At 35.4% G+C, this 21,133-nt stretch overlaps 1 protein-coding gene across 8 annotated transcripts in view; it reads right to left on the reverse strand.

Moving 5' to 3' along the window:
• The window catches only part of KIAA0825 (KIAA0825 ortholog), a 404,031-nt gene that overhangs the window by 256,342 nt on the left and 126,556 nt on the right, over positions 1–21,133 (reverse strand). For all 8 annotated transcript variants that reach the window (XM_059916768.1, XM_059916769.1, XM_059916770.1 and 5 more), the window contains 5 exons: positions 19,813–20,078; positions 18,263–18,413; positions 13,542–13,732; positions 11,005–11,187; positions 1,573–1,683 (listed from right to left, as the gene is read on the reverse strand). In XM_059916768.1, coding sequence (XP_059772751.1) covers positions 1,573–1,683; positions 11,005–11,187; positions 13,542–13,732; positions 18,263–18,413; positions 19,813–20,078 — 902 coding nt within the window. The remainder of the gene's footprint in view (positions 1–1,572; positions 1,684–11,004; positions 11,188–13,541; positions 13,733–18,262; positions 18,414–19,812; positions 20,079–21,133) is intronic.

The raw sequence follows: 21,133 nt of genomic DNA on the forward strand, positions 1-21,133 counted from the left end.
TTACGTTTGCTTTAGGTATAGAAAAGAGAAAGAAGTTAAATATAAGAAGAAGCTATTTGAAAGATAAACCCATTTACATGCTGACTTCCCAGGCTTCTAGATGGGCTGAACAGAGCAAGCCTGGAGGTGGAAGTCTTATCAGCTATGCTTAAAGAGGTAACTCCATCCGTTATAGATTAAGATAAAAGCAGGCAATAAAAATAGATTAAACAAATGTGATAATAACATGGAGAACAAATATGTTTACAAGTTTGGGAACTCATCAAAATGAAATAGGTTGTTTGTTTAACCCACACTGTAAAGGATCCAGTTGTTTAATGTGTTATCTTTGCAATAACGAATATTAAAGTCAGCTATTTAATCCTCAAAGACATAAGAGGTATTTACATGCCAGCTGCAGTGTATGGAGGTGACAGAGTATTAAGGGTGTTCCATTTCTTTCTTTCTTCTTTTTTTAAAAAATATTTATTTATTTATTTACTTATTTGGCTGCGCCGGATCTTTAGTTGCAGCACACGGGATTTAGTTCCCTGACCGGGGATCAAACCCAGGCCCCCTGAATTGTGAGCGTGGAGTCTTAACCACTGTACCACCAGGGAAGTCCCAGGGTGCTCCCTTTCTAGGAATCAGTCATAAGGAATTGTTCAGAGATGTTGAAAGTGTTTTATATGTAAGTGAAGTAACAACAATACTCTGAGGTCTTTGAAGGTAGGAGGGTAAATGTCTCATTGATCTTGGATTCCCTGTTACATATATGGGGACAGGCACATAATAGGTAAACAGTATATGTTTATTGTGTCTATAGAGACTTGTGTATGAGGTTTTCATGCCCTCTTTTTACGGGTAGGACTCTTGTTCCTCAAGAGAGAGATATAGTCAGTCAATTTAAATAGTGAAATCACTAATAGTGTATTTCTAAGATGAATCAAGAATGTGTAGGGATTAACAATATTCTCCTACAGCTATACATGATATATTTATTCACAGATACCAAGGAAAGGTACTTTCCTATGATATATTCAGCAAAGAATCAAACTGACATTCCACGTAATGCCACAAAATGTCATCAAATTACTCTGGAAGTACATTTCATGCTTTAAATGATTTTTCTTATGTTTAAATGCCATTAATTAAATAATAAAAGTGAAAGACCCTATTCATAATTTTTAAAGTTACTCCTCTCTCAACTTTTTCCTCAGGCTCTGAGTTAGTCACATGAATTACCCCGTATTACTGCTTTTTTTTGACAATTAGTTGGAGAACTGTCAAATCCCCAGTCATAGATCAAGAAGGATGAATTTTAAAATGTCTAGGCAATTAGCTAAAATAAAACTAATTCCAAAAATTCACATTTTTCCATTACTTTAGTAAAACTATGTTAGTAGAATGATTATGAGGCCTATATCTTGGATTCTTGAGCTAAAAAAAGAAATATACTCTTTACTTACCTGCGTAGTGTCAAAAGTTTTAATTTCTTTTTGTAAGATGCATTTACCTCCGTGGATAAAAGTTTCTATTAAACTTCAAAGGAATCAAAGAATTATAGATAGTATAGTTTTTAGAGGTTCTCACCTGAGTAAAGAAGGGTAGAAATGTGATATGCAAGAAAGCCAATGTAATGGTTGCTTGAAAAATGGCTTTAAGGAATCTGAAGCAGAATCATTCATGCCATGCTGAAAAGTCCTAGGGAAATAAAAATCATTATTTCAGCATATACAGGGAACATTAACTATGAAGACCATCAAAACTTATTTTTCCTTAGTATTCAAAGTTAATGATTTTACACAAAACAGTATTGTGCTAGAATGGACAATGCACCCACTTCATCCACTTGGTATTTATAATTTAATAGGTGATTCAGAGGCCTCTCTGCAACAACCCTTACACTTGGGAAGGTATGACAATACCATTATCATCTAATTTAAAAAATTCCCATTATAAAATTTGTCAAAAATAAATGTATGAAGAATAGTAAAATGAATACCACGTATGTCTCCCTCCCTCAATCTGAATCCAATAAATGTCAATATTTTGTCTTTTTTTTTTTGTCACTTGTGCACTTCGTTAATGCAAAAATGTTTAGCATAAAGGTACCTCTTTTTACTCTTTAAAGTGATTTATAAATACTAAACAATTAATGAGAATTTACAATTAATTTTTTATGCTCCTAAGGGCCTACAGAAGGCGGGTAAAGAATTTAACTGTAAAATATACGACTGTGATTTCAAAATTAAAACAATTTGGCCAGAATATCTGGTCTACAACTATCTTTGGAGAAGTAACTATAACATTTTTCTATGCTGGCCCAAATTCAACAATAAATCTTGAGGTAATAAAAAAGGATTTGTTACATAAAATCTTTAGTAGATAGCTTGTCTAATAAAATTTTTATAATAACAGAAGACTATATTTGCCTACATGGAGTTAAGAGTCACAACTGGGAACATTTTAGAAATAGAATTGTTTGAAGTGGTGCTATCTCTCTTCATCTAAAGTACAGTAGCAATAGCATCTTTTAAATAATAGGTAGAACGGAATTTGACTTTGAAAACCCACCCCTCTCTTTTCATCCTACAGCCTGCTTCTTGTATCCTCACATTTCCAAATTTGACCTGCCTCTCCACTGTTTGTTTCGCCAAGTAGAACACCTTCTAATTAAATACATGTTGACATTTTTTAGACTTTTAATAGATCATCTCCTCTTTGAAAGCCATTTCCTCACTAAATTTCAGATAGAACCAAATTCCATAAATAGGCTCCAAAATGAGGCTGTCCTATTTCCACCCCATACCTTCCACTGTGTGAACTAGAGAAGCAGGCATGAGCTAGGTCAGGACACCAAGACATGCTTTTCTAAGGAGTCTGGACTTTGTATTAGCAATGAGGAATCACTGAAGAGTTTATAGCATAGGAGTTTTATCAGCTATTTTACATTTTAGGAAACTCACTTGTGCACTAGTGAGGAGAACTGATTGGAGATTAGGGCAGGAGGAAGGGAGATAATGAAGATGATATTTCAGTAGACCAGGCAGAAGAAGACAAAGTCCAAAACCAAAGTAAGAAGCAGAAGAAATCGTGTGTATGGGACAAATATAAAAAGAAATAAAATTAATAGAATTAACAATATTCATTCTCTAATGATATGGGGTTGGAGGCAGCAAAAGGGAGGAGGTAGAAGGCAGAAGGGTTAAGATAAAAGGGGAAGTCTGGACGACTTGCAGGTGCTTTCCTTAGTTTTAGATATGCTGAGGGGGCTGCAGACTCCAATAGGAATTTGGATTTACTGATTCAGCATATACAAGAGACATTTGGATTGAAGATACTGATATGTAAGTCACTAGCATAATGGTGAAGCCATGGGAATGGGTGAATTCACCCAAAGAAACAGTGTAAGATGAAAAGATGGACAAGGATGGAACTCTGGAACACACCAACATTTAAAGGATGAGGTGAGAAAAAGAAGCACTCAAATGAAGCGGAAGGAATCATCAGAGAAGTAGGCAAAGAGCCAGGAGAAAGTGATGTTAGGGTTAGAGAAATGGCCAATAGTGTCATAAGCTGCAGAGAGGGTAAGTGAATGGAGGGACAAAAATTGTAAAGTTAGCAATTGGGTGTGCATGGATGACCTAGCCCATGTTGTTTGTTTAGCATGATGAGGGCAGCTGCAGTATATTGAGTAAATGGTAGGTGCCAAAGTGGAGACAATGAGCACAAGCTCTGTTTTAGAAGGGAGGCACAATAATAAAGAAGGAATATTTTTTAATACAAGAGAGTCTTGGGGAGAAGAACCAGAGACTAAGGCCATGGTGTAGGAGGTAAATGTCATCAAGAGCTCAGGTTAAAAGATTTGCTGTGGTTGGCAAAATAGACTCACTGATCACCAGTCAAAGGATGTAAAGGTAAGTAAGAATCAAGATAATTATTAAGAATGGAGATGAGAAGTTAAAGTACATACATGATGGTCTGGGTTTCACAGAGAAGTAAAGGAGAAGGCCACCTTCTAGCAAATAGTGGGATGGGACAAGGTGGAGGGTTTGGCCAAAGTGAAGAAGGATGAAAGAGGGAGCTACCCAGAGACAGGACAAGGGGTAGGATTGTCAAACGGTACAAAAGGACAGCTGAGTGATTTTTGCCAACAGTGTTCCAGAGGCTGAACAGAGAGGCCAAGAGAGTGAGGGTGCAGGAGAGGGACACGTACTAGCAAGGGAGCTAGGAAGAGGAAGGTGCTGGTATAATGTGAGAGGAGGTACAGTAAGGAGTCTGGAAAAAAAGGCTGTCTCAAAGAAAGTGACGTACTTGGGTAAAAGGATGGGACAAGAGCTGGGCTTGATGAGAGAGAAGGAGGAACTAGAGGCTGTGGTATCATAGCCTCTGCCTACTTTTCCACCTACCTCTTTGAGCCCTTTGCATAAATCCCCATTTGTCCAGTTATCTGCAGGGGGTAGGGGGCACCTCATTTCTCCAAGAATGAATACCTTACCTAGAATGCCCTCTCTGTCATGTTCAACTGGCTCTATAGATGGCTCTACCTCAAAACCTTATCTGATAAGTCTTCCCTGACCACCCTGTCTAAAATATTTCCCTTCTCACCACTCCATCCCTCGTTATGCCCTTATTTGGCTTTGCTTCTTCTTAGGACTTAACTCTACCTCTGATCCTTTTACATTCACTTTTTGCTGCCTGCTCCATACCCAAGGGGAGGGTCATGGAAGATCATAAATGCACCTGCCTGAGTATGTGCAGGACCTCTGGAGCCAGATAGCCTGGGTGTGTATCTTGGGTGGGCTCTTTATTAGATGTGTAATGTTGTTTGGCAATTAATTTTGCTTCAGTGTTCTCATTTGTAAGATGGGGATAATAATAATCACCTCACAAGGTCAGTGTGATGATTGAGATAATGCATAAAAGCCTTTAGCAAAGTGCCTTGTACATAATAAGGGCTCAACAAATGTAAGGTAGTATCAGTATGATAACGACAGTTGCAAATACTTCTTCAGAAGGTCTACAACTACCTCAGAACTGACATGGAATTCCTAATAGTCTAAACAGTTGTCTAGGTACAGTTTTATTCTCAAGATTAGAAAAAATAATGGAGGATCTAATAATAATGGAATGGTTATTTGGTGCCAAAATTTCTTAGACTACAAACCATTGGCAATGCAATACTTCCTAGAACATTTCTGCCAGTCCCTAAACTCTTTTCCTCCACTGAGAGTTGTACTGGCAATAGTAAGGTTATTTGGCGATAATAAAATATTATGGCAGATGTTTATGGTCTCAGAGGGGGTGGGATCTGTATGAGCATTTAATTCCACAGCAAGATCCCAAATTAGTTTCATTATTCTGGAGAGTATAACAGGGTGAAAATTGGCCTACAAGCCTCCATGGGAGAATGAAATGATGATCTAGCTATTAGATAACCTCTAATGATGTTTTGGTATACAGTTAAAAGAGAAGATGCTCTAAATAATTCATAGTGGAGAGTAAAATACAATCATATGAGCCACAGAATTATATTTTCCACAAGGCATAAAAGAATTTTGATATAGCAAATGTGCATACTCCTTTAAAAATAAGTAATTGTACATAGGTTGAAGCAGAATACATTTCTTCACATTTCCAAATTAGTGGCCTGTAAAGACAGCTTTGCTTAATGGGAAAAATATAAATTTGGGGAAACTCCTTGCCTTTGCCTTTCCTCCAACATCATGCCCCTCCTCTATTACTAACATCATACTGGCTCTGGGCTGATCACACCACCCGACTTGAGCACACTATCCCAGATTCTGTCTCTTTTGGGTCCCTGATCTACAATTATGTTGCCTTCCTTCCTTTTTTCATTATCAAAACTGATTGACTCCTTGAGCTTATGCAGCCAGCTGCTGCTAGAATGAAATAAATTCAGTGCACATCAAAAGTGAGATAAACTGATATGTTAAAAAGAGTTAGCTGCGTTTTATGTTTCTCTTGTGCCACCCTGCTTTTGGCTGCCCTCCCAGAAGAACTGTGTCTCATAATATGATGCTAATGGAGTAAATCTCCAGGATGGAATCGAGGTAGCCCAAGGATGTAAGTTCCACAGGGGCGGAGGGGTCAGGTGAGATGTCTTATATCATCTGTGGCTACCATGGTGCCGAATCCATTGGAGGTATGCAATAAATAAAAATAACAAGAGAAGACCATAACTTCAGAAGAAGTAGAATTAGTTTGAAACTGAACTATTGAGACAACACTGGAATACTTGAGATAACTGAGGACATATGAGCCTTTCTGATGCCCCTAAAATCATAGCCAACTAACCATGAATATGTAGAGATAACCAAATTCAATCTACTTCACCATTTTAAACATAATTCTAAGTCACTGCTTTTCTTTCATAAAGCAGTGTTACCCCTGGGACTATAAGTTGCTGCCTAAATGTCATTAAGTGAAAGACACAAGGTAAGCTACTTGGAGTACAGTATGGTTCCCTGCATTTCTCCTGCCCCTGGCTTGTGTTTCTCATGATGAAAATAACTCTTTGAGGTTAGAAAATGATGATTTGAAGTTAGAAAATGACTGGCACAATGCTTGGCCTATAGAAAGTACACTGTAAATACTGGTTAAAAAAAAAAAAAAAGGAGTGAATAAATAGAAGGTATTGTCAGACCCTGCTCAGTAGAAAGGAGGATGAATTTTGGGGGCATCTGTGAAGTCAGTCTTGGGTGGTACACAGCCAAGGCGCAGATTGAGAACAGGACATATGGTGAAGAGACAGAACAAGACTTGACCCCAGAGTACAGGGCAGGAACCAGCTAGTCAGAGATTCAGGGCACTGGCTTTCTCCAAAATTAACGACTAGCCGTTTACCAGTGTTTTATCTTATTTAGACCACACATAAAGCTGTTTGATTTTAGTTCTTTTTTTTGATAGAGATTTCCCTCAAAAATAATGTTTAGAGGGAAGAGTACAAAGGGAGTCATTTAATCTAAACAAAATGGCTAAGAGAACTACCTCTGTTTTCTGGATCATTTTGCATTCTGCCAGACACTTTTTTTTTTTTTTACATATTTTTATTTCTATTCCCATCTAATCTATATTCATTTTTTAACAGCTTTATTGAGATATATAATTCACATACCACAAAATTTACTCATTTTAAGTACACAACTAATTGATTTCTACTATATTCACAGAGCTGTGCAACTTTCACCACTATCTAATTTTATAACATTTTAATTAGGCTCAAAAGAAACCCTGTACCCTTAGCAGGGACTATCCATTCTCCCCTCCTCTCAGCCTCTGACAACCACTAATCTACTCTCTGTCTCTGTGGCTGTGCTTATTCTGGAAGTTTCTAGTAAACTGAGTCACACAATATGTGCTCTCACATGTCTGGCTTTTTCCACTTAGCATGCAGGTTTTGAAGTTCATCCCTGTTGCAGTATCTGTCAGTACTCCATTTCTTTTTATGGCTGAATAATATTCTACTGTATGTATATGCCACATATTGTTTTCTATTCACCAGCTGATGGACATTTGCGTTCTTCCCACTTTGTGCTATTATGGAAAATGCTGCTATGAACACTTGTGTACAAATCTTTGCATGGACATATGTTTGCATTTCTTTTGTGTACATACCTAGGAGTAAAACTACTGTCATAGGACCATATGCTCAACATTTTACATGAGCATCCCTATGCTTAACATTTTGAGGAACTACCTGTTTCGAGTGTGCCAGACATTCCTGAAGTATGAAAAACAAAGTTTTAGTCCAACATGTTCTGTTTTGTGAGGGACAGTGAAATAATTTCATATAACTAAAGAGATAAACAAGCTAAGACAATAACTTTAAAACACCTAGTACTAGTTTGAAACTGAACTACAGACAAAGCACTGAAATACCTTAGAGTTTAGTGATTCAAAAGCCATGAGAATGATAACAAGTGAACCCCAAAGATAGGTCTGCTGTTCCTTGGCTTAGTGATCAACATTCTGGCCTATTGCTGATGACTCCAACCTTTGCCTGGTATGTTGGTACTTGTACTGAAATTCATTCTTCCATGTTATTAAATGATGTAACACTGGGGACAATCAACTTTCAAAAAATTTCCATTTTTAGTTTTTATATAACACATCAAAATATTCTGGAGATATAACATTCAATTTTAACATTAAAAATTTTTTCAGACTTTCCTAAATTACTTGGGGGTGAATATTTCATCTTGTTCACTGCTGTACCCCTTGTGTTTAATCCTGGTGCTCAATCATAGGGCCTAGGGAGGCAACAACATTTGTCGAATTGAAACTAAATTACATTTACCTAAAATTCTAAAAATTAATTTTAATTTGCTATATACAAACTAAAACTAACATTCTACGCAAGCAAAATGCAATACGTGAAATCACTGTCTGGGTATGTGTGTGAACGTGCATTGAATACACTTCTGAAAGTGCAGCTTAACTGCCTTTACAGATGAGGATAAGTATAACTACACGTGATAAGCATTTTGGAAAATACATGGTGAATGTTTTCTGTTTCAGCAGGTTTCTTTCCCTGGAGGACAAACCTAAAGTACTCCTTTTACAACATTCTAACAGAAATCTGCAAAGGAGAGTTAAAAAAGAACACACATTTTTGCAAACAGGTTTCATTCTTTCTGAAAAGATTTAAAAATCGTATTTCTGCCCTGGGATTTAGTAGTCCTATGCTAAGCTCAGGAAGGAAAATACAATCAGTTTATCTGTCAGAACTACTTGGAATAAAGGCAGTCACCTTCAAAAAAGGTATATCACATAGAGTAACAAATGTCAGGCATAGTTTATAAAAATTCAATGCTATCAACATCTGATTGCTACTTTTCACCAGTTCCTCAAAGCATACAGTTTACTTTTTAAATGTGAGACAGAGATACAATTTTTTTCTAAAATACTAATAATATGAAAATCATATCCTGGCTGTGAAAAGAAGCTAATAAATAAGTCAATTGGGTTCTTGCAACATACACACACTTTTTTTTCCTATTTGGTGAGGAACATGCTGTCCTGTAGATTTTCTTTGTCAATACAAAGCAAAATATATTTTAAAGATTAGATTTATACTTTAGGAAAGCAATAATAAATTTTATATCAACATAAATGGATACAATCTGTGAAAATTTTTATGATCTGAGAAATAATAAAAGAATTAAAGTATGTATAGAGTTTTGTTCATGCTTCAAAGCAATACCACTATCTATGTTTTATATTAAGAAAACCAGAGGCAGTGCTTGGTATAAAATGTTCTGCAATCCTGGTTGAAATTAGCAATTTAAATTTGTTGAATGAGGTTACAGTGCAATATCTAATGCACAAATCACAGAGATTTGAATACTTCCATAGTTGTTTTAAAATGTATCAGAAGGCCACAGGTTAACAATAATGAATGTGTGTTATATTATTATTATTAAAATATGCAATCTTTCATAATAATTTATTTGTTTTACAAATGCATTGGGGGGTTAAAATTTTTCTATTCATCTGTGACAGACCATGAAATTCAATATTGCTCACCATGACCAATCCATGAAATTTGTCAACTTTGTTCCTGATTTTCACAGGGCCTTCCCCTTAGATGAAATGACCCATTGAACTAAGAGCATAGTAATTTTTTCATCTATGGTAAATCAGTTTAGTTTACTAGGATTTATTATAGGCTTCAGACCTTGAGCTTTTTATGATTATGCACCATTATGTATATAATCCCAAATTTATGGCAATTTATCTCACTATTTCTTTCCCTTTCTGAAAGAATTCTCCATTTCTAAAATGAGTTCTCAATGGTAAGGTTGCCAGAAGAAGCAATCTGTAAACAATGGGTCTGTTGAAAGTCAAGGAGTGGGTGAAAATTATAGGGAAATTGAAATCAAACTTGTTAATTACTCTTAGAATTTCTAACACAAAAGTCTTAAAATTTACTGAAAATCAAGATTTATATATTGTCTTTACCAGCATAGTGCAGAAACAAATACTTTACCTAATTTATCCTAAGAAATAGAAATATGTATAATTTTTACTATCCAAGGAACTAAGAATATGCAATATCTAGTCTTTCAAGATAAAGTGACTATTCTGGAGGAGGGTTTAAACAAAATTGTATTAACGTTTTATTATAAGATTTACTCTAATCTCTTTTATAATATTACAAATTTGAATGAAATAAGCCAGAAAAGTAGTTCAAATTTTTTAATTTCCCTAAATCTTATTTGTTTAGCTAAGGAAAATATTTCAACATTTAAAAAATGTAATTACTTGTTCCTATTTCCACTGACTGCCATTACTAGCTCAGTCACTAAAGTCTAATACTAAAAATGCAAATCTATGGCAGAGTAACTGAAAGTATGGAACCATTAGGTCTCTTCCAGATTTGAGAATATTTTATTTTATTTATTTTTTTGGCCGCACTGCACAGCATGTGGGATCTTAGTTCCCTGACCAGGGATCGAACCCACGCCCCCCTGCAGTGGAAGCACAGAGTCTTAGCCGCTGGACCACCAGGGAAGTCCCTTGAGAATATTTTACAATCATTTAAAAATATTTTTTTATTAGAGAAAATCACTGTATATCAAATTAAAAATTAAAAAATATTTTTTAAAGGCGCACAAAGCCATTGGATATGATTTATTTTTTCATAGAGTATTCAAGCTATGACTGAAATAACCAATCCATTAATATAATTTGATCATTTAAACAACTCAAAATAGTGATGCTCAAAATGATCCTGCTTGTATTGGCGCCTTATCAACTGAATAGGCTCGACCAATAGAGATATACCACATTACTAGGACCAAATTACTCTGAGAATGAAGAAACCCCTGTTGGTTAGTGTTAGTTTTGTAAAATGGTTCACCTCACATCAAAAAAGCACTTCAATAAATTTCTACTTGCTACTTCACACAATTCAGTAAGTATCATGAAAATAACTCTGTTAAATCACATTATTTTATATATCATAATAGCGAAAAAGAAAATATATTGGATACTTACTGGTATAATTCAGTTAGTGGTGAAGTCAAAATGACTAATGTTGTGAAGAGATTATTACAATGGGTATGAATTTTAAAAATTTTATCATCTACATACTCATGAGGATTCAAAAGCTTCTGTACAGATGTGCAAACTGACCATAACATGTTCTCAGTGCATATTAGAATTGTTGTGACATCAAGTCTGTTGGAAAGAAAAAGAAGAAAATCATGTTAAAATCGTTTTTCTGCTTGGTATATACACTATCATCCATAGCTATTATATTAAGAATATGTAAGAATAGATATATTTGGTTAGCTATCAGAGCTTCAGAGATCAAAAACAGATAGACAGCATCAAAGATAGCTTTTGAGTTTCCAAGTGTTAGCTGACCCATAATACCATTCATTATCTTTAGGGATAGTGAAGTCTATAGTAGTGAAGTGTTTCAGGAGTACTTCTTTTTTTTTTTTTTTAAATGTTTATTTTGCATTATCAAGATACTCTTCAAGAATCTCAAGAGACTTTCCTTCAGCAAAAGTCAGCAATTAAATTCAGCAAAAGTCAGATTAAAAGAAAATTTGCTATTATCCATATATGCATGATAGGTAAAAATCTGATAGCAGGACAATTCTCCTCATCCAAGTACAAGGTGTCAAAAGAAAGTTACAAGATTGGGCAACATGTTCTCCCAGCAAGTGGGAGATGAGAAAAGATGACACTAGAAGTGCAAATGGAAAAGCTTATTGTTTCAGAAATTTCCAATATTAAATAAATTTGTGGCAAATATGCTATATTTTTTCTTATTCATAAGCTCATTTTTTGGTTTCTATCTTTCTTGAGTTTTAACAGCACTCCAAAGATCTGTTTAAAGACGATTTTGGTATATGACTAAATGTACAGAGCTCAGTTAATTTCCTCTTTTTTTTCTTTTAAACTCAGTGCTGAAGAAATAGAAGATGAAAATTTTGAAGTGATAAGAAACAAATAGGTTTGAGGATCTTTTAAAATGACATTTTGGCTTCAAATGTATTATATATAATACATGTATACATACATTAATAATATATAACATATTATATATAAATCATATATATGGTTTTGGTTATACAACAGTTGGAAGATACTGGAATTCTAAAAGCATCAAGAATCACCCTTAGGAAGGTTTAATTATAGTTTGCATCCACTCACTCTAATTGCTAATTAAACAATTGCAAATCCAAGATATATATATACACACAGACACAAACACACACATGCCTGCGAAATCTGATTTCCTCACTATCGATGTTTTAGAATTAACCATTCAAATAAAATTATTTATTTATTTTACATATTAAAAACTAGGAGAGATAACTCTAGCTTTGTGTGGCATTTTTATGTAACTACCCAGAAAACAGAAACCAAAAGTCTCTATAGTACAGTTAATCAATTAAATATACTACCTATTTCATGAGCTAATAGTAAATCTGATTTCATAAGCATCTCATCATGGCTTGCCACTTCACAGTCAAAAGTGATTTAAGCTACATCAGGAAAAGAATGAAGGTATTCTTTGCTCTCAAAAGGAATTTTCCGTCTATTCTTCAGAGTTCAATGTTTTTTAAAAAAATGCTTGGTCAGTAATTCAAAACAGCCTGTTCAAAATACCATACTTATAGAACACTGTAGCAGGACCTAAATGCCCTTCAAATGCAGCATGCTTGATCAGAAAAATAATTCCTACTGGAAAAAAAAAAAAGCCTCTGATGTCTTTCGGTTCCTCCTAACATATATCGGAAAAAAATTTTTTTTATACCTAAAAGGCAGGTCTTAATCATATTAGCCAGAATGTTTGTAAAAACAAAAGCCTTCGCTTTGTACAGACCATTGCTGTCACGTAAGCACATTTTTGTAATATTCATTGCCTAGATAACCCATAGAATTGGACTATAATTCAGCCTTTAATTTAAGACCCCGTGACTGCTGCTACTCATTTTCTGTGATTTCACATTTTGTTGAACTGGCTTTTAGTAATACGTACTGAAAAGAAAAGGAAAAAAATAAAGGAAAAGAGGAAAGAAGTAATTAGATTATATTAAGAGACAAATGATTAGACAAAAGAGTTTCCTTAATGAAGATTAACTACACTATTTAAAGACATTAAAAAAAACCCAAAAAAACGAAAATCCCCTGGTTGCCTAGAATCTCAAAGTCAAATTACTTCATCTCAGCACTGCTGCTTTCTTCTTCATTTCAGGACCTTAATTTTCTCTCTTTATCTTATTTATTAACCTTTGGACATCTATGTCCTAGATTGTAATACATCTTGACTCACTCTTTAGAAACAAGTGGGTTTTATATACAGTTTTAAGAAGAAAAAAGAACAATGTTATTTTGATTCAAGTTCCACATTTCTACTTAAGTATCTCGGGAAAATTGAAGATGATTTCCTTTCAGATGTTAGAAATGTGTTAAATATACAAGGAGCTATGTCATGGGACACAGAATTATATTCTGCTTTATACAAATGATGAAAAATTTTCTTAAAAAACAATGGTTTTCACAACTTCAATTACCTTATCTGTGGAGTTCTCTCATAACTGGGATGGGCCCGAGCATATCTGGAGGCCAGGAGACCCAAAGATTTCTCCAGCACTTCTGCTAGAATCTCCTGGGCTAACTTAGGGGGCAGAATGGTCCAGAGATCGTGATGAAGCGCCCAGAAGAAATAATGCCACATCTGGAGCGAGAAGGAGCATCTTTCCCCCTAGCAAAACCACCACACATTAAAAAAGACAATCACATCTTCCCAAATATCAGTTTGCTTCCTGTGAACCTAATTAGTTCAGGCTGAAAGGAAATAGCTGCAGAGTTTGACACACTAGATGACCAAGAAAGATTTTTGACAACATGTAAAACATCCTTATTGACAAAGGAACATATGTTTTATTTCAATTATGAGACCAGACATTCTCGTGCAAATCCAGACCACAAGCATTTAACCTAGCATAGCCTTGATTTACCTACACCTGGTCTAGAGTTTAAAATTTACTTTAAAATAATTGTCTTTATAGCTGCTAACCAAAGTCATGCTAGTTTAAGATACTGGGCCGATTCTTCGAAAATTAAAATTTATTAATTTAAATTGTTTATGTATGTATATTTTTTGGGGATTATTAGCATCATTGAGATCATTTTATAAATGGTTTAGATTTCACATTGCAATGAAATGACAGGAGCAAAAATAAACTTACATACTATATACTTATCAACATGCATGAAAACAAAGGGGGTGGGTAACTATCGAAGATTATATTAGGCTATTTCATCCATGGAGTTTTAACAATACTAGAAACAGTAAGATAGTCTGAGTTTTGCAAGATTTTGTAAAGCCTAGGCATATGTTATCATCATTTCTTAGTATTTTTACAGTACTTTATACTTCCAAAGGGCCAGATTTTCATTCCTTTCCACCCCACTACAGACCTCTGTGCCAAATTTTCCCTGACCACAGAGTGAGACCCAACAGCAGCCAAAGACAAGGAAAACGGGCAGAAATGAGAAGGTAGCCTCAAGTGAATTACAACCCTTAATTAGTTAACATGCTCTCAGGGAGGTATGCTAGTAGTTTCCTCATTTTCTTCAGACCAGAGTAAAAGATTATTTGAAATAGATTATTTGAAGTTTGAAGAATGTGTTCTTCAAACACTATCCTGATTATATGTTACTGTATCAAAAGTTAAACGAGAAAAACTTCCAATTTATCTCTAAGTAATCCTCTTGGACTTAAAAATTTCTGCTTCGCCCACTACTTATATTTCTCAAACAAATGTCATCTTTTTTTTTTTTTAGAATAGTTTTAGTTTTCGTTCTTTTTTTTAATATAAATTTATTTTATTTTATTTATTTTTGGCTGCGTTGGGTCTTCGTTGCTTCGCGCAGGCTTTCTCTAGTTGTGGTGAGCGGAGGCTACTCTTCTTTACGGTGCGTGGGCTTCTCATTGCTGTGGCTTCACTTGTTGCAGAGCACGGGCTCTATGCGAGTGGGCTTCAGTAGTTGTGGCTCGCCGGCTCTAGAGCACAGGCTCAGTAGTTGTGGCGCACGGGCTTAGTTGCTCCGCAGCATGTGGGATCTTCCCGGACCAGGGTTCGAACCCATGTCCTTTGCACTGGCAGGCGGACTCTTAACCACTGTGCCACCAGGGAAGCCCAAACAAATGTCATCTTAAAAAAAAGTCTGCTGTTCTCCTATACCTAAAGTTGATCGTTCCTTATGTGGATACTCCTTACGTATCATTCTCCTGGTAATTTCTTTGATTAGTAAAATCTTTTGTAGTTACTCTAATAATAACAATCTATAGTTATTATCTATTGACTTTCAAATGGAGTTTATAAATGAGTAGAATTATTCTCCTTGGGTGGGAAACTTGGATATCAAACTGTCAAAGAGTCAAGTTCAAACTGGTGGGGACTTTGACCACTTCTGATTTCCTGACTAGATGTACATGAAAACTGTTTAAGAAAAAAAACAATTACAAAATTAATGCAGAAGTCGCAAAATTATAGTTTCTTATATTTTCTTTGTTGTGTGTTCTGTGATAAAGAATGCTTTAAAAAATTTCCTCAAGTAAGAAAGGAATTTTAATGCTTGATTTTCTTTATTACTTTCTGTGTTGTGTGTTAATTAAAGCAAAACCAACCCATAACTGGCCTGAATGATTTACACTTTCTCTGTGGCAATGGGTGGGTGCCTATAATAACATGGCCAACATGATTTCTCATATTTTTCAAAATATAAAAAACCAATTTTCTTAATAGCTACCTTTTAGCAATAAATGAGAAAATAAAAATAACTTTAGGCACACAGATTTCTTCTCCTAAAGTGAAATATACTTATTTTTAAGACTTTTAAAAATATAAACTTCATGTTTACTTAAAGACATTCCAAGCTGGTCATCTTTCTCACAATTTTCTTCAAAATGTGTGTAAGTTCAATGTATCCAAGGGCTTTTATTAAACTAAATGTGATTCATTTATTTTTCTGACCTGTTTCCCTCTTTGTTGTCATTTCAAAAGTATTCTGCTAGTAAACATCTGTTATTTTTGTAGACCCACTATAAGGTAAACAGATGTGAGCTTTTATTTAGATTATATATCAGGAAACAAGCAGCTGGGCTTTATTATATAAGCCACTCAATATTATCTTTGAACAGACAATTCTTTATTCTCTGACTATTAGAAAACACAAGTTGCTAAAATTGAGCAGATGTCAACTATACTAAAAGCTTAATTTTAAACATGTAATTTGAACACCCACTGTGCCATCTGACCAGAACCTTATCAGAAAGATACTGAACTCTTTGGCTCTCTCAACCTGACAGTTTAGAAAATGGAAATGATGTATCTAGGGCTCACTTGATATCACAAAATGTGAGCAAATATTGCTCCATATCTTTATAAATGTTTTCACTATTTCTTTACTACACTCTGCACATGGCGATAGGTTCCCCTGAGATCTCTATCCTACCCTTCCCCTCCAGTCAGGCAGATTTCATCTCCTCTCCTCTAAAAACAGCCCTGCCAAAAACATACTAGTCCTGTTTCACAAATCAGTTGGAATAATGGGGGAGCGGAGGAGAGAAGGGTATAGTAAACGGGATAAAACCATGTCAGGGACTCCAATTGTCAAAACAACTTAGCATCTGTGCTATTTTTAGAAGGTTCTTAGTTTTGGTAAATAGAAAAGCAGTATCACTTTATTTTTCTGAGCATAAATAACAACCACTAACTGCAATTAAATTGTAACTACTGACCATGTAAGTAAGTGTATGCAAGCTACAGTACCATGTAATCACAGGGTAGCTATCTCGTTATTTCTGTTTTAGAAGCTAAACTCTTGTCATAAGATCTAAGAGCTGCATGTTATGTGGTAATTTGTTTTTGTTTTTGTTTTTTTAAATACTTGGTAACTTCAATAACAGGTTCTCAATGCATCTACTTATTATTTATACTGTACGACTCTTCTACTTCCCAATTTGCATGAGGAAACATAATATCCCTATGTTGGACATACAGTGAGAGAGCTGTTCTTCAATGGAAACATTACATAAAATCGCTCATTAGTACACTGACACATTGAAATAGTTTGAAACATGAGATGGATTCATTTTCAACCTCTCTGTTTACCTCAAGGCACATAAGGGAGCTGGGATGCTGCCAGGAGAGGGGAAGACCGACACTTTTATTCTTATCTCAGGATACCAGCTGCACCATACCACTTTCCATTTTTCTTCCTGCTCACTGCTGTTTGAAGTATGTCAGGTTTGGAAAACCCTATATGGATGCTCTTGCAAAAAGAAAATGTATCTGGGAAGGGCCTCTAAAGGAGACCCTTTCTAAGACCCATGAAATCGTCTTAGAAAAAGTGGAAATCCCTTTTAAAAAGCTTCTAAGCTGCTCCTCTCTGTTGTGACAACATTTATTATGATAATAACTCAGGCATAAGTGGAGCCACTGGAACCTTCAGTGTCAGGAAGGTGACAGGAGTGACTTCACTGAATAAAACTCCACTCTGTTTTTCGCAATACTCCATAGATATAATGTTTCACCCCACCCTGAAGTCAACTTCAAGGGATTTCAAGAGTTGTGGTTTATGTATAATCAATGGGATTCAGGGGAAGGAAAACTAATGAAGCCTGATGATGAATAATTTTAATTGATCCTGGCTTTGTTTGCACTGGGAATCATTAGGCTTTAACTCAGTAGAAATTTGGGATTTCAAAACATGGGTTAAATGAAAATAGGTAAGCTATAAATGATCAGATGGGTCTTAAAGCACACTCATAAGAACATACAATAAGAAGGAAAAAATAGGTATAAAGAATAAAGCTGCTTAATAAAAAATATTTATCAAACACAGATGGAAATATATAACAAGAAAAAAATGCAAGGATACCTATAACTGGTCCCTTTGAAAACAATATAAGGCTGTAGTATTTTGGCATTGTTTCTCTTTGAGTTTTCATTGTACCCCATTATATTCCAACTTATTATATAGCACTGAAACACTGCAGCTCAAATTAAGTTATTTTTACTTTTAAGCAGAAGGAGAGTTCTAATTATTTCAGGTTTTTAAAAACAGTGTTTTTCTAAGTACAGATTCAATATTTAAAAAACATTATCCTAACAGCCTTCGTGTGTCAGTACTGCCAAGCTCATGTTTCTAATTAGCCAGAAAGCAGGTAGGCAGTAAAACATATTTGTGTAAAAAACGAGGGACAGTAAACTTAACTTCACACCTCATAAAAAGCTTTGTAGTCATCCCAGTGGTGGCTCTCAGCATCCTGTAAAATGCTTGTAGCACAAACTCTGACGCAGTAGTCCGTAACCTGAAACTGTAGAGTGTTGATGAATTCCTGATATTGTTGGACAGGTACCAGGAATATGGGTCTGTTCAGAGGGAATGATCAAAGAGACAGAGATTTAAGGCCTGTGCAGTAGGAGGTAACAATCTCCAGTACTACAAATGGTTTTGATTATTAGATATCAATCATTCATTTCCTCCTAATGCTGAAGTCTGCATCCACATTCACTTTCCAAAAAGAAAAAAAAAAAAATAGCTGGCCTTTGTTTTGCAAGTCCTTTGAAAACGTACATCTGCTGTTCCACAAATATGCACTTCAGCTTGAGACAAACTTCATTGTCAATACATCATTCAAAAATAAAAGTATTCTTTGTAAGCCTATTATTAGAGATCAGTGCATTATTTAGGCATTAGGTTATCGTTATTATAGAGAAAAACATGCATTTGTCAGAACCAACTTTTGTAAAGCTATCACACATCCCACAAACACACTCTTTTTATTTTAAAAATTGTAATTTTGTAGATGTCAATTATCTCATAAACTGCTTTACAATATTCTACAGAAATAAAGTGATTGCTGGCACATTTTGTTTATAAATTCAACAATCTGACTACTTAAGAGAATTAAAGAAATATCATAGTTATATCCTACAACAAGCCAAATTTACTTTTATCTTCAGCTATTTTTAGTACACTCTGTGCTTCCTCTCATTACTACTAAGGGATTGCAAAGGCTGAATAAGGAATATAGACTAGATTCTTGGGCTCACACTGGACTGCCCAGTCTACATGCTCCCTTTGCAAGGGACTGTGCTCTCTTCTAGAGAGCACAAGAGCAGCCAGATAGACCATGTGATAATACCTCTGGTCATTTTTCTTCTCTATCCAGAAAACATTTGGTCTTTTTGGACTACTAATACATGAAAATTATGACTGCCAGATGCTTCCTCTTCAAATATGAAGGATAGCTTATTATTAAATGCATGTTCTGAAATATGTTTACGTTCGTCAATAAAATAGATTGAAATGCATCTCTTCTCTATGCCTGCTCCTAACATCTAGTTGGCCTAGGAACAAAAGAGAAGGGCATTTTCCACAAATATTGTTTTGTGTGACAAAAAGAAGTTTGTTTTTCCTTTTCAGTGTAGTCAGTACAATGTGCCTTACAGAATGGAGAGGGTTTGTTTGGTCATGTCATAACAACATGCCGAAAATAGTCGCTCTGGTTTAGAGAATGGGAAATGCAAGGGTCATCTGAGTGGGCCTTTAGAGGGAATACCTATCCTTCTTACCATCCGTATACCTGGTTTAATACACCCCATGCTCTACCTTTTTGACATTTCCTAGTCAAGACAAATGAAAATAATTCACCATGTTATTATTTTCTTCTTCTCAAATATTATTATCAAAATTCCACCTCTGTGATATCCAAAGATTACATGTTACTTTAAGAATGGCCATCAACTTAATATAAACGACACTCACTTCTTAGTATTTTCTTTCATCAAATTATCATATTGCATAAAATGCTGGAAGACATACACCGCCGTGGAGAGCAGCATGTGCAAGTTTATCAGGGGTGCTTTGGAAGGAACCTCCTTGCCTCTCTCTTGCAGTCTGACCAGGACAGCTGTTGCCACTTTACAACAGGCCTCCACAAAGTTTGCTCTAATTTCCTGAAAAGAATCATCTCTGCATGCCAGAGCCAGTGGAAGGATTGTGTCAAGTTTTTCCATGATGTCAGAACAAAACTAGGGAGAAATAAATGTAGCACTGAGTTATTTGTATTCTGACAGCACCGTGTAATTTATGTACAGGGGAGCTAAATTCCAAAATAATGAATTTGGCATCAAACATAAATATAATGACACAACTTTATAATAATCGATTTCTCTGTTGTAGAAAGTTAAATGTTTTATTTCAAATAAAGAAATACCAAAATGATGCTTCTCTGTATATAACCGTCAAACCTTATGCTTACCAGAGAGACATTATGAAAAACTCATGAAATAGCTTTAAATTACTTTTATTTGTAGTTAATAGAACTCAGAAAATATGTATCCATGATTACATTATTTTTAACTTATTCCTGGGTTTTTTTCTCTAAATTTTCATAGAAGTATTTTTTTAAATTAATCACCACAGATAAATGAGGCTGTATCAGTTTAACTTAAACAATCTAAAAGCATCAGAAACAATCTCATATAGCATCTTCTTATTGGTAAAGAGTCAGCAACTCTCAGAAGTGATGCACTTAGATTTCACTAGTTGTGAATTTACTCCTTCTTAATGGCAAAGGAGGCGTGATGGATGGATGGGAAGGCGTAACTTGCCTCCACTCCAGGTCGGCCAAAAGTGTTCCCTGGGGAATGTTCTGGAGCCTCAGGGTGGCAATAGGGGATTAAGGCCACCTTTAAAAACTCTCTTTCAAAAACATTTCAGGGGCTTCCCTGGTGACGCAGTGGTTAAGAATCTGCTTGCCAATGCAGGGGACAAGGGTTCGAGCCCTGGTCCAGGAAGATCCCACATGCCGCAGAGCAACTAAGCCCGTGCACCACAGCTACTGAGCCTGCGCTCTGGAGCCCGTGAGCCACAACTACTGAGCCCACGTGCCACAACTACTGAAGCCCGCGCGCCTAGAGCCTGTGCTCCGCAACAAGAGAAGCCACTGCAATGAGAAGCCAGTGCACCACAACGAAGAGTAGCCCCCGCTCGCTGCAACTAGAGAAAGCCCACGTGCAGCAACAAAGACCCAATGCAGTCAAAAATAAATAAATAAATACATAAATTTATTTAAAAAAAAATT

This window comes from Balaenoptera ricei, chromosome 3 (genome assembly GCF_028023285.1).
Source record: "Balaenoptera ricei isolate mBalRic1 chromosome 3, mBalRic1.hap2, whole genome shotgun sequence".
Classification (NCBI taxonomy): domain Eukaryota; kingdom Metazoa; phylum Chordata; class Mammalia; order Artiodactyla; family Balaenopteridae; genus Balaenoptera; species Balaenoptera ricei.